Raw genomic sequence first — 14,173 nt, forward strand, 5'->3', positions numbered from 1 at the left:
ACCTCCTGTACCTGGGACTGTCTGCACATTTGTACAAAATCATTCATGGCCAACAACATTGGATCATCATCTGCCCGGGCCTGAGCAGGTACCTGGCCTTTGGCAGTCCTCTTAGTACCAAAGATCTGTAGCGTATTACCATTGACCAGCTGTTGAGACATGGCAGTGAGGAGATCATTGTGGTCCTAAATCTAAGCTAGAAGGAGAACCCACTGAGGGAATGTGCTTTGGAGGGTTGGTGAGACTTGATGGCCTAAATGTCCTTTACTTGCACTGAAGGCATTTGTGATTAGGGGCCTTCAGGTCTGTGTCTGGTACAGTTCATTCCCTTTAAAGGGCCTCACATCAGTGGGTCTTACAGCCCCCTGCCTCATAGGCCAATTTATCTACTCTGCCTACTTCAAATGTGATCACAGTCATTTCATTTCTCATTATGTACTTATGAGTTCCACCATGAATCCATGAATCCATGGACTAACCATGGCACACCCCCTTGAGTGACTTAGCTGGACAGCCCTGGACAAAACGTGCTCAGACTCCTGACTAACGCTTTTATATCTCCTGGTCATCTTAGCCCAACTTCAATAACTGGACCTCATGAAGTCACGGCACTGACTGTGACCCATTCTCTGGACTGAAGAGGCATGTATAGCCTGACCTACAACACCTCTGACCCATGGCCAAGAGTGGTATTGGAGGCTGCCCTTGATTCTCTGACTGATGAGGGCCTCTATGAACTTCAATAAGGACCAGTCATCTAAAGCAATGAGATAAGGCTCACTGCTTGCTGCACACACAGTGTGTTTGCTGTGCAAGCCTGCTGGCACATGGAGCAGGGATGATTGACATACATCTTGTCCGTACAATGAGATTTTGTTTCTAACCAAGATATAAACCTCCTTGACTGAAGACTGCTGACCAGGAAGGCAAGTCGCCTGGATGTGAGACTGCGGTATTTGGCACAAGCAGGAGCCTGGAAGAACACAGTAAGCCAGGCAGCGTCATGAGGTGCAGAAGTTAATGTTTTGGGTGTAAAGTAGTGTAAAGCAAACAGGAGTGCTGTAAGCATTCAGGTAGGTGCTAAGTGAGCAACTAAGCAACACTGAGATGCAGCCTGGTACAATCAGTGTATAAAGTGTCTTTGGAGTGGCCTTTCAATATTATTTGAGGGAAATCAGAGTTAACATTTCAGGTCAGAACTGATGGTAGCTAAAATAAAATGCGTGTTTATGCAGAAAATGGGATGGGGGTGTGGTGCCAGAGAGTAAATGAGAGGCGGAGATAGAAGCCAAAGAGAGATACACACAGTTGGACAGACAAAGGAGTGAGTAAAGGGCAGTCTGGGAGAATGAATAACTATGAGTGGGGACCCATTGAGGCTGATGTTGGGTTGTGTATGGTCCCAGCCCATGTGTGGGGATTGGGGTAATAATATGGAAGAAGGTGGCTCAAACCCTAAAATTGTTTAACTCTATATTAAGCCCAGAAGGCGTCAGAGTTCCCAAGTGGAAAATGCAATACTGTTCTTCCAGCTTGCACTGAGCTTCACTCAGTTTCTGATTTCTAGCATCTTTCATTCTTTTTTCAATACTAGTTTTTGTTGTGCTCTGCAGTTCAAATCTGTGCTTCCCAAGCATCCTGTAAGTGGATTAGACAGGTGCCATGATGGTCATGAGAGATTGGCCAATGTTGGATGCCAATGTCAATGGATAAGGGAGGCTGGTGCCCATGCATTGTAACATGAGATACTGTTTGTGTGCTAAACAACATTAAGACTGGAGAGGTATTCAAATATTATGAAACGTATGGAGTCAGCTATTACAAGGGGGCATAGCTTTAAATTAAGGGGGGGTAGATATAGGACTGATGTTAGGGGTAGGTTCTTCACTCAGCGAGTCGTAAGTTCATGGAATGCCCTGCCAGTAGCAGTAGTGGACTCTCCCTCTTTATGGGTATTTAAGCGGGCATTGGATAGGTATATGGAGGATAGTGGGTTAGTGTAGGTTAGGTGGGCTTTGATCGGCGCAACATCGAGGGCCGAAGGGCCTGTACTGCGCTGTATTCTTCTATGTTCTATGTTCTAAAAATCAACACGATATAGCACAAAAATAGTTTGAAAAGTTTTAATGTAATCTTAAGACATGCTTGTAACTTTGAAATGATTATGCAATATTATAACTATGCACAGCTACTCCAAAAATCCAAATGGGAATTACTTTGAGCATCAGTGCATCCACCATTTTATACCTGCCTGGGTCAGAGCACCTTGACAATTGTAGGGATGCATGTTACGAACAGAATGTTTAAGACATCTAATGTTGAATAGACTGAAATGTTTGCCTGAAGAATGTTGTGATGGGGAAAAGAGGAGATGCCAGGGTTTTGTGCAAAGCAATTTTTAATATTAATGTTGTCTGGGGCCTGTACTGAAATGAAAAAAAGGAATTTTTTTCTTCAGGACATGATCCTGGCCTAAAATTCCAACTGATTATCGTATTTTACAAACATTTGGTAGGTATGTAAATCTGGTATTAGAATGCATTCCTCAGTTGATGCTGCAGTTGGTTCACCTAAAGCCACTAAAATTGAGAATTTTAACATAGGGAGTTTACACCATAGCCTCTTATGTCAATAGAGCTGTCCATGATGGATGGAGGTTCTTACCTGGATTTTTAACCTATAGTCAGACTTATGCCGAAATTACAGCAGGCTATTCTAGAAGGGCTACAGATGTTCAAGATTTTCACCTTTAAGACCATACTTGTAAAGTATATCAGCATGCAATAATTATAGTCACAGACTACATGACAAGGGTTACAATTGATGTAATGAGTTTGACTTATTAAATGGCTGATTGTTTTGTTCATGTCAATGAAGCATTTTTTTATTCTTTCATGAAACTTGAGCATCGTTGCCAAAGTGAACATTTATTACCCAAACGTAATTGCCCTTGAGAAATCATCATTCATCATTAGTGAGAGAGACAATGGATTGAGATCTGAAAGCATTTCTTGATTATATCATGAAGCAGTAGTTTGGCAGAATGCATTCATTACCAATTTATATTGTGCTGGATAAAATTTGTGAATTGTTCACAATTCCAGTGTGTTGTTCATGAATATGGATGAAACAGCAGTCCTTCTCTCTATGCCTGTGTGAAGCCAATGTGGTGGGATCATTTACCTTTACAATTAGCTGTATTATTTCATTTTCAAATACAAAAAGAAATGCAGTCAAATATTTAATTTAGTTAGTATAAAATAGGAAGTAGAATCACTTTAGTTAAACTCATCAGTTGGTTGCAACCTTTCTTGAACAGGGCCATAATGTTTGCAGAGTCTTCTAGCATCTCCCTCATGTCCCAGGAGGACTGAAAGACTAGTGAGGACAAGGTGAAGTAGGATTTTCCCTCCTGTCGGTTCCCTCATCACCTGCTGCAGATCTAATTCCGCAGCAGTTTCCTTTAGGACATTTTCAGCACAGTTCATATTGGCACTACTGAACTACCTTTGGTGATGGACATTAAGTTTCCTGACCCAGAATACATTCTGTAACCTTGTCACGCTCAGTGCTTCCTCCATGAGGTGTTCAACATGGAGGATTACTGAGTCATCCCCTGAGTGAGGACTCCCAGGACAACATCTCCCATCTCTCTACTGCTCTGTGGTTATTGCTGGTGATGGGATAGGACAGGCTCATGGATGGTAATGGTGTTTGGAATATTATCTGTAAATTATATTTGACTGAATTGAACAATGTCAGGTTGTTCATTTACTAATTTCTGGGACAGCTGTCCCAACTTTGGCAGGAATCACCAGATGTAAGTAAATGGAATTTTGCAATGCCTAAAGATATTAAACATATTCTTATGGGTTTAGGGTCATTTATAGACCAGACCAGGTATGGATGCAAATTTTCTTCATTAAAGGACATCGGTGAACCAGATGGGCTTTTATGAGACTCAACTATGGTTGCATGTTTACCTTTTGGCTAACTTCTTTAAAAAAATTGACTTTATTCAATTGAAAGTTCACCATCTTCCATGGTGGGATTCAAACCCATACCCTAAAACATTAATCTGGAATCAATCTACTGAACCTTTTCTCTCCTACCTCTAATGCAATTATATCCTTCCTCAAGTAAGTGGATGAAAACTGTACGTGTACTCCAGTTGCTGTCTCATCAATGCCTTGTACAATTGTAAAAATACATCTCTACTTTGATACTCCATTCTTTGAGCATTAAATGTCAAAATTCCATTTGCCTTCCTTATAACCTGCTGTACTTGCATACTAGTTTTCGCTGGTTCATCATGAGGACATCCTCTGAACTGAAAACATTTGAAGTTTCTTTCCATTTAGATTGTAAGTTGCCCTTTTATTCTTCTGACCAAAGTGGATAACCTCACATTTATCCACATCCATCTCCCTCTGCCAAATTTTGGCTCACTCATCTAACCTAGTCATATCCATTTGTAAATGTCTTATTTCTTCATTGCAATTTATTTCCCACCTACTTAATGTCATCTGTAAATTTGGCTAATGTAAATTCTATCCCTGCATCCAAGTTATTAATATAGACTGAATATAGTTGAGGCCCAAGAGCTGAACCACGTGGCACTCCACTAGTACCAGGTTTCAACTAGAAAAAGCTCCATTTATCTTACTCTGTACTCCCTACTCTATATCGGTTAGTCAATTCACTGCCAAGTTAATGTATTACCCCTAACCCAGTGTGATATCACCTGTGTATTAACCTTTTGTGCAGGGCCTTATCAAATATGTTCTAGAAGTCCTGATGTACTACAACTACAGGACCCCCATTTACCCATATTGCTAGTTTAATTTTTGAAGAACTGTAGCAAATCAGTCAAACACAATTTACTCTCCATAAAACCATGCTGACTCTGATGGATTGCATTTTGACTTTCCAAATGCCGTGTTACTACTTACTTAATAATGGATTCTAACAATTTTCTAATGACAAATGTTAAATAAACTGGTCTATATCTTCTTACTTTTTGACTCCCTCCTGTTTTGAATAAGCATGTTACATTAGCACTTTCCCAATCCACTGGAACATTTCCAGAATCCAGGGAATTTTGAAATATTATAATCAATGCATCAGCTACTTTTTCTGCCACTTGCTTTATGATCCTGGGTTGTAGGCCATCAAGCCCTGGGTACACATCTGCCTTTAATCCTAGTGGTTTGTTCAGTACATTTTCCGTACTGATAGCAATTATTTTAAAATCCTCCTTTTCTATCACATCTATATTACCTGTCACTATTGGACTGGTTTAAGTGTTCTTAACTGTGAAAACCGAATCAGAATATTGTCATTTCTGTGTTCACCATTCGTAACTCTCTAGTCTCATCCTTTAGTGGGCCTGCACTCATTGTAGTTACTCTCTTTTCTCGATATACTTTTGGAGCTTTTGCTATCTGCTTTTATATTTTACGCTAGTTTTCTTCCATAATTTATGTTTGCTCTTCTTATTACATTTTTAGTTGCCTTTTTATTTGGTTTTTAAAAGTTTACCAATCCTCAAGCCTGCCACAGACCTTTATAATATAATATGCCTTAGTTTTGCGTTTCACTTCCTTGCTTATCCATGGATACTTTTCCACTCTTACAAGCTCTCATCTTCTTTAGAATATTTTTTAGTTAGGAGGTATTGAATCTCTTCTTAAAATTTTATCATTATTCCTTAACTGTCCGACATTATAGTCTTTCTGCCCCATTCCTATGTAAACTACTTTTGTTTAAGACCAGAGCACTGAAGGGACTGAAGCTTTTTGTCCTCTAATTAAAATTGAAATTCTATCATGCTGTGATCACTCTAGTACAATTGATGAGAAGGCGTTGATGAGACAGCATCTGGAGTACACGTACAGGCATCGTTTACTAAGAAATCATTAATTAACCCCATCACTTTACTCAAAACTAGATCCAAAGTTGTCTGCTCCCTGGTTGTTTCTCCAATGTATTGCTCCAATGAACAATCTCTAATGTACTCTGTGAACTTACCCACAAGGCGAACCTTCCCAATTTGATTAATTCTGTCCATATTAAAATCACCCATGACTTTTGTCGTACCTTTTCTTCCAAGCTACCATTATTTCCTGATTTATATGCGTCCTAGAGTACAATTACTGTTAAAGCGCCTATAGATTACATGCACTAGGGACATCATTCCCTTGCTATTTCATATCTCTAGCCAAACTAATACGATGACTTGATTTTCAATGCCACAGTCATATCTCATGACAGCACTGACCTCTTACTGTTCTTACAATGCTATAGTATCTCCCTTTCCTTTTGGCTAACTTCTGTACACTAAGTACTATTGAATATTCAGCCCTTAGACTTGGTCTCCCTGTGTTGAGGCAGAAATGGCGCAAGATGGCTGCCTGTGGATTTTTTAATTGCCATAATGATGGCAGATACTTTTTTTAACTGCAGTAACAGAAGTTGCTTGTTTAGTTCAGCATTAGGGTGACATCATAAATTAGGACAAAGGTATCTTTGAGAATAAGATAAACCCAAGGTAACCGATACAACAAAAGATCTTACAAATTAAAATACATAAAGTCTGTACATACTCACAGCTACAGATATCTGTAAGAGGCAGTCTGATAACAGAAGTCTGAGAACAGAAAGGCTGAAATTGTAATTTGGCAAGAATTAAAAGAAAAGTATGATCTCACAATAATAGAGACTCTTCAGGTAATTGAGTATTGAGAAATTTAGAAATGCAATCTACACCCAACATTATGAGATTTTGTTGAATTCTTTTAAAGCAAGGGGCTAGAGACAGTGGAGACGAGACACCAACTCATTGGCAAGAGGGACTGAATGCCAGATGGGTTAAGAGACGACCTCTAAGGGGGTTCAATTTAAATTCAAGAAGATAAACAGTGGCAGCTCTCCAACGTAAATAAGCAAATCAGATAATGATGGAGACAACTTGAATGAATTCTTGAGTCCCTGGGTTGGAGGGGGGGAGGGGAGGGGAGGAAAGAGACAAATGATCGGCCAAGCTTATCAAGCTGTGAAAGTGATGGAATTTCAGTCTAATTAACGAACTTTGAATAAATGTTTTCTTATTAATGGAAAATAGTTAATGTAGAAATATCAGAATGTGGACAGTAAATTGCATCCCAGAAGCAATCTCTTATTTAGAGTACACTTACAAACAGCATGTGAATAGAAGGAGTTCTAATTGCAGCAACAAGATAGAGAGAGTTAATCTGATCTTCCAAGATGAGGTGGGACGAGTTGCTCAAAACTCGTTGGCTAAAGAAATCTAACATTAGGTGTAACCACATAACTTTATAACTTTATATATAACTAATTTAATATTCGAACTGGCATTATGAATTTTATAGCAATTAGTAGGAATTAGCATTAGAATTAGTGGGAATTGGCTGAATCTGGCTTTCATGTGGGGACCAAATGCCCTCTTAAATATGGTTCAGGTTGGAGGAGAGTTTAATGATGCTCTGGCTTTCCCGGATGTATACAACATTTTAATATCCTTAGTGTTATAATAATTACATACAATATTGATTATATTGTTTTACCACCCTAATCTATATATCCAAATCCTATATCAATATTAGATTAATCAATCAATATTAGACTCCCTTATGGACAGCCCTAGGTTCTCCCATGATGTTTACCATACATCTTCATCACTAGCCCATAGGATCTTACAATGCATTCCTTTGATTTACATTCCAATCCTGGCATTTATATTCCTTATCGAATTCTGTTATTTGTTTTATGTTCCCTACCGTCTTTATTATGGGAAATACAAAAAATATAGTGAAAGCACGCTCAAAAGTGTGAGCAATATTTCTTGCCTGTCACTTGTCCAGCTTTCTGAAATCCCATTGTCCTCTCACCTTGATTTCCATGCTAGATTTCATAAAGGCTGGGAAAGGCATCCTCACGGTCAAAGTTCAACTCCTGAGTGAAACTAATTGTTAGTGGGCACTTTACATATTAAAATTACTAATTCACCTCTCTGACGCGGGTTTCCTGCACACAACAAGTTACATTCAAATTGAGGGTGGAAGAAAGCAGTGCAATCTCAGCTCCTTAACCCCCTGCATGCTCACAAACCTCTTCACATTTTGTCACTAAAATTCCATCCACACAGCACTCCACCATTCCCCACCTCACTGCCTCCTCCCTCAGCTGAGGTGATGTCGCTGGAATGGAACTTAAATCCACAATATTCTGGTAATGTTCCAAAAAGAAGTATTTCCTTTGAGGATCACAAGGGTGCCAAAGTGGGTAGAGACAGAAGAAACGCCACGGAGGGAGGAAGTAAAGCCTCAGGTAGTTATAACCTGTGTGCCAGTGCTTGGCTAGGATAAAAAGTAATATGGTTCTACATAATACTGTGAGGTTGATAGTTACAGGAAGTGTAGTGCAAGAGCTTAAATACATTGGAACAACATTGCAATGATGTTATGGAGCTTGCACATGACTGAGTATAAATGGCTCAGAGTGGTTGGAATTAAACATCACTGGAAGAACAACACCTAGCTACAATAATGTAGACTGGAAAAGTGATTGATCACATGAACACAAACACACAAAGAAGATTGATTAGTTCTTATCTAATGTCGGAATATGATCTATTTGCGATCACTGTGTGCAGCAGAAGTGAGCATTAATGTATACTAAATAGTATTACTTTGAAGTTTCAGTCTGAAAACTGTCCTTGGCTTTGCTTTCTCATTGACCAGTCTAATTCAAACCCAAGCTTATATCTTGGCATCCAACCACATGATAGAACAGGAAGGAAAAGATAGGGTTGATTTTTTTTTAGTAGTCCTGTAGTCAGGGCTGGACAGAGCACAGGGTCAGAGAATCAGAACTGATTGAAAAAAAACACTTCCTATTGGTGTCTGGAGAAAGTAAAATTAATTTTGAAAAGAGCTATATCAGCAACTGAGTAACTTTATAGAGGAGCAAGGTTCCTAGCAAACTGGGAGAAGAAAATAAAAAAATGGTAGAATATTTTAAACAGTGAAAATTACTCAAAACAGATATTGTGATGCAAAGCATGCTCTGATATTTTTAATGTAAGATCACAGATGTAATGACTTAACTCTATCCATCTCTCTACAGACACTGCCTGGCCTGAATATTTCCAGTATTCTTGTTTGTATACAGTATTCTGCTTTGCTGACATTTGTGTATGTGCAGGAAGAGAATGGGGTTGGTAATGGGGTATGGAATGGGAATGGGCGAATGTGGAATTGGAGAAATGAGAAATGATGTTGATATATACAGACTTGACTGACTAACTCAATGTGGCTGCAATCTCAATGACAAACCTGAGAATGAACCGCAGGAACAGGAGCTGTGGACTATCAGCAAGCAGCTGGTGGAAAAGGTCATTCTCCAAGCTGTGCAAGGTTTGACTGAAATAAATGTCAAGACCTCACTTTGTGGCAAAATAGTGGCTCAGTGATTAGCACTATTGCCTCACAGTTCTAGGGACTCTGGTTCGATTCCAGCCTCAGGCAGTTGTCTGTGTGGAGTTTGCATGTTCTCCCAGTGTCTCCTGGGTGCTCAGGTTTCCTCCCACAGTCCAAAGATGTGCAGGTTAGGTCGATTGGCAATATAAAATTGCCCATTGTGCCCAGGATGTGCAGGCTAAGTGGATCATTCTTGGGGAATGCATGGTTCCAGGGATAAGGTGGAGGGGTGGGTGAAGGTAGGATGCTCTTTGGAAGGTTGGTGTGGGCTCAATGGACCAAATGGCTTGCTTCCACTGTAAGGTTTCTATGATTCAATGAAGAACAATCTCCATGTTCTGTTGAATAACCAGCAAGATTGAAAATCTGACTAACCTTCTGTCAAGAAGGCTAACGCTGATACACCGCAACTAAAGAGAAAAGTGAGGGAGAGATTATGAGTCTGAGGAGTTATTAGGTAAGGTCAGGGATGTTTGTGGGGGAAACCTCGGGTGTGACATTTTCTTTATTTATTCATGGGTTGTGGGTACTGCTAGCAAGCACAACATTCGTTGCCTGTCTCTAGTTGCCCTTGAACTGAGTGACTTGTCAGACCACTTCAGAGGGCAGTTAGAAGATTATCATGCCACTGTGGGTTTGAAGTCACATGTAAAGCAAACCAGATAAGGGTGACAAATTACCTTTATTCAAGGGCATTAATAGACTGGATGGACTTTTACAACAATCATGATAGCTTCATGGTCCACATTAATGATATTAAATTAGAAATATAGTTTTTATTAATTGCATTGAAATCCACCAGATTCCTGGCTGGGATTTCAACCCATTTTCCCAGACCATTAGACTGGACCTCTGATTACTGGTACAGCAACATTTCTATTTCTACACTATATCCCTACGGGTAATTGCAGGTGAAAGTCAGAAAAAAAATCATGCTTGGAAGGCCATGGAGAATCATGGATAGATGTTTTATGTTTGTGCACACATGTTTTTGGGAGAAATCAATGATGGAAATTTGAAAATTATTATAATTGGATGGTTATGAGAATAATACTGTGGGTGGAAGATAGGGAGCGTCAGAGGTGAAAGGTTTTAAGGAGTTTGTGGATTTTGGGAGATGATTTGTGCAGGTATCATGGACCATGGTGGGCAGAAAGAGACCAATTATGGGACAGGAAACAGATTTGCGTTAGGGACGCAGGGAGTCACCTTCTCTGCCTGGCCAACAAATAAGACTGTACAGGCACTAACCCTGCTATATCCAGCCCACCTTCACTCATGTTGGGAATGGAGGCAGAAAACGTTGGGGACCCCAGTTCAGTAGCATCAGTTTATATGATTCTATGAGATATCCTTTTTTGCTTCCCAAGACCTTTTTTTTTGAGCTCCTTATTTCCAGATTTTTAAAAAAATGTCTTTACAGAAGGCACAGAGCATAATAATTGTACAGTATTTTAGTTACTGATTAGGTGTCAACAGCTTACACCAACTGCCAAGAGAGGATGTCTAGCTGTCTTCCAGGCTTTGGTTACTTCACTACAGAGAGACAGAGAGACCTTTGCTTTTCTGCTCTCAGGAGACATCTCTCCTTGCACCAAAAGAAAATGTTGCTCACCTGCCCGAGAACCGGCGGCACGGTGGCACAGTGGTTAGCACTGCTGCCTCGCAGCGCCGGAGACCCGGGTTCAATTCCCGCCTCAGGCGACCGACTGTGTGGAGTTTGCACGTTCTCCCCGTGTCTGCGTGGGTTTCCTCCGGGTGCTCCGGTTTCCTCCCACAGTCCAAAGATGTGCAGGTCAGGTGAATTGGCCACGCTAAATTGCCCGTAGTGTTAGGTAAGGGGTAGATGTAGATGTAGGGGTATGGGTGGGTTACGCTTCGGCGGGGCGGTGTGGACTTGTTGGGCCGGAGGGCCTGTTTCCACACTGTAAGTAATCTAAACCGGACGGCTGACATCATGCTGCTAATTTCTGGGATCCACAACTGACCCCAGACCTCACAAACCAATCAGTGATCTGTCACTGGATGAAGATTAGTCTGAGCACACACCCCTGGTGTTTTGGTGTCTCATATACCTTTCCCCATTACTTGAACAAAGCAACAATGAAACACAATTCAGTGTAGGTTCAGCAGTTTGTTCTTCAAATTGCCAAAACTCTTTCCTTTAAGAAGTTCTTTTCCCATTTCGGTTCACTGTCCAAAATAAAGAAAAATACAAATATATGGTCTGTACAATGTTCATATAATAACCATGACATGAAAATTGTGAGAGAAGAAAATAGTAAATGTAGACTGGAAGAGTGTATCATACAGAAAAGATGTTGATATATACAGACTTGACTGACTAACTCAATGTGGCTGCAATCTCCTGGCAGGTGACAAACCTGAGAATGAACCGCAGGAACAGGAGCTGTGGACTATCAGCAAGCAGCTGGTGGAAAAGGTCATTCTCCAAGCTGTGCAACAGTATTCCCAGGAGAGGAAACATAGAGAGAAGAAAACAGAAGCAAAAAGAGATTTGCCTCTGCAGGTATCAAACTGTTCTGAGCAACAGGAAAGGAAGAAATGAAAAGCAGAAAGCGCTCAAGTATTCCCTGTGGCTAACAATGTATCAAGGTGTGAATAATAAACATCAGGATAACTACACTCTTCAAGATAACAGATATATAGCTATTTTCAATATTGGACACCATTCTTTAATTTATATCAATGTTTTTTGAAGTAATTCAGAAAAAATGAATGATAATAGAAATGTTTTTATTTCCAAACTAATATGGAATTGTTACAGGCAAAACAGTTATATGTAAATATCCACAATATTTGCAAATAGGGAAATCATTTGAATTGTGCTATTCAAAAATATAATTGTGTTGAATGCATACAAAATTATGTAAAATGGTTTAAAGTAAAGCAGCTATTAATGAATAAAGTTATTAAATTCTTGGTTAAAAGAACTAGATTACCTTACTGAGACCAATGTGAACTATCCCTTCAGTATCGGATTGCCTTTGCACTCTCTTTTAATGTCATTTTTATTTCTGTAAAAGTTCTTTTTCATTTATCTCCTGTAATTCACAATATGTAGTCATGCAAGAGTGGAGTTTCTAAGCTAAAATTTTATTCAAAAACTAAGAGGTCAACCACAATACAACAAATATTTTGGAGAGCTGGAAACTCACCATCTCCCATCTTCTCACTATCACAAAGTTATCAGGTTGCAATCTGTTCTCACCAACATTGCCCCCAAAAGGAGCCAGATTTGTGCTCGGACATAAGGAGTTGAACCGCCACTTTCAGTGATGAGCTGCTCTCTGATTCAATCAAATCATTGTGAATTGAGTTCAGCAGCGAGTGGATGGTAAGTATTAAGTGCGTAAATCTCACAACTGGGTCTCTTTCTTTAATTCGTCATGCAGACATCACTGGCTAAGCCAGCATTTATCGTCCTCCCCTAATTGCAGGTGGTGGTGAGCTATCCCCTTGAACTGCTGCAATAGTTGGGGTGTAAGTAGACTAAATGCTGTCAGGAAGAAGCTCCAGGATTTTCACCTGATGAAAGTGAAAGAACAGCAAGACAGTTCAAAGTCAGGATAGTGTGCTGCTTGGTGCGTAACTAGAAGGTGGGCATTTTCCCATACAGACATCTACCCTTGTCCATCTAGGTGTCAGTTATTATGAGTTTGGAAGAAGCTATTATAGAATCATAGAATCCCTACAGTGCAGAAGCAGGCCATTCGACCCATTGAGTCCACACTGACCCTTCAAAGAATGTCTCAACCTTGCTACCTTATCCCTGTAACCCCTGTATCCCCTGTATTTTCCCTAAGCTATCCACCTAGTCTGCACATCTTGAATTCTATGGGCAATTTAGCATGACCAATCCACCTAACCTGCACATGGTTGTACTGAGGGAATGAAACTAGAGGACTCAGAGGAAACCCACACAGACATGGGGAGAATGTATAAACTCCACACTGAAAGTCACCCGAGAGTTGAAGGAGCCTTTATAAGATACTACAGAGCATCTTGTAGTTGGTACACACTGCTACTACTGTGTAGATGTGGTAGTGGAAATAAATGCTGAAGGTGACAAATGGGGTGCCACTCAAGTGGGCTGCTTTGTCTTGGATGTCGGGCTTCTCGAATGTCTTTGGAGTCCCTTTGAAAATAAGTGGACAGGCTTTGTGCAGACAGGAAAAGAGTTATTTGCCACACTATTCCCTGTCTATGAACTGCTTTCATAGCCAGAGGATTTAATTCATGTGATGAGGGTGTGCCTAGCTGGGCTGGTATTAATTGACCATTCCTAACTGAGGTTATGAGTCACCAACATTGCTGTGGGTCAGGAGTCACATGTAGGCCAGTTTTCCTTCACTGAAGGGCACTAGTGAAGTAGATGTGCTTTTCTGACAATCGATGATGGATTTGTGGTCATCATTAGATTCTTAATTGCAGATTTTTATTGAATTCCACCATCTGCTGTGGTGGGATTCGAACCCAGGTCCCCAAAACATTAGCTACATCTCTGGATTAGCAATCCAGTGATAATACCACTGCTTTTACATTGCCCCACTTCCCCATTTCTCCCCAATTGTATGGTTGATGTAATCAGTTTCTGATTAATGGTGATGCCATAATGTTGTAATTCAACAATGGTAATGCTGAAAAATATA

At 40.1% G+C, this 14,173-nt stretch overlaps 1 protein-coding gene across 1 annotated transcript in view; it reads left to right on the forward strand.

The window, feature by feature from the left end:
* Positions 1–12,221, forward strand: part of akap7 (A kinase (PRKA) anchor protein 7) — a gene marked incomplete at its 5' end in the record, with an annotated part of 130,366 nt that extends 118,145 nt beyond the window's left edge. The window contains one exon of the mRNA XM_072569586.1: positions 11,876–12,221. Within this exon, the coding sequence (XP_072425687.1) occupies positions 11,876–12,069 (194 nt within the window). The remainder of the gene's footprint in view (positions 1–11,875) is intronic.
* Positions 12,222–14,173: the final 1,952 nt, after the last annotated feature.

The sequence above is a fragment of the Chiloscyllium punctatum genome, chromosome 5 (genome assembly GCF_047496795.1).
Source record: "Chiloscyllium punctatum isolate Juve2018m chromosome 5, sChiPun1.3, whole genome shotgun sequence".
Taxonomy (NCBI): Eukaryota; Metazoa; Chordata; class Chondrichthyes; order Orectolobiformes; family Hemiscylliidae; genus Chiloscyllium; species Chiloscyllium punctatum.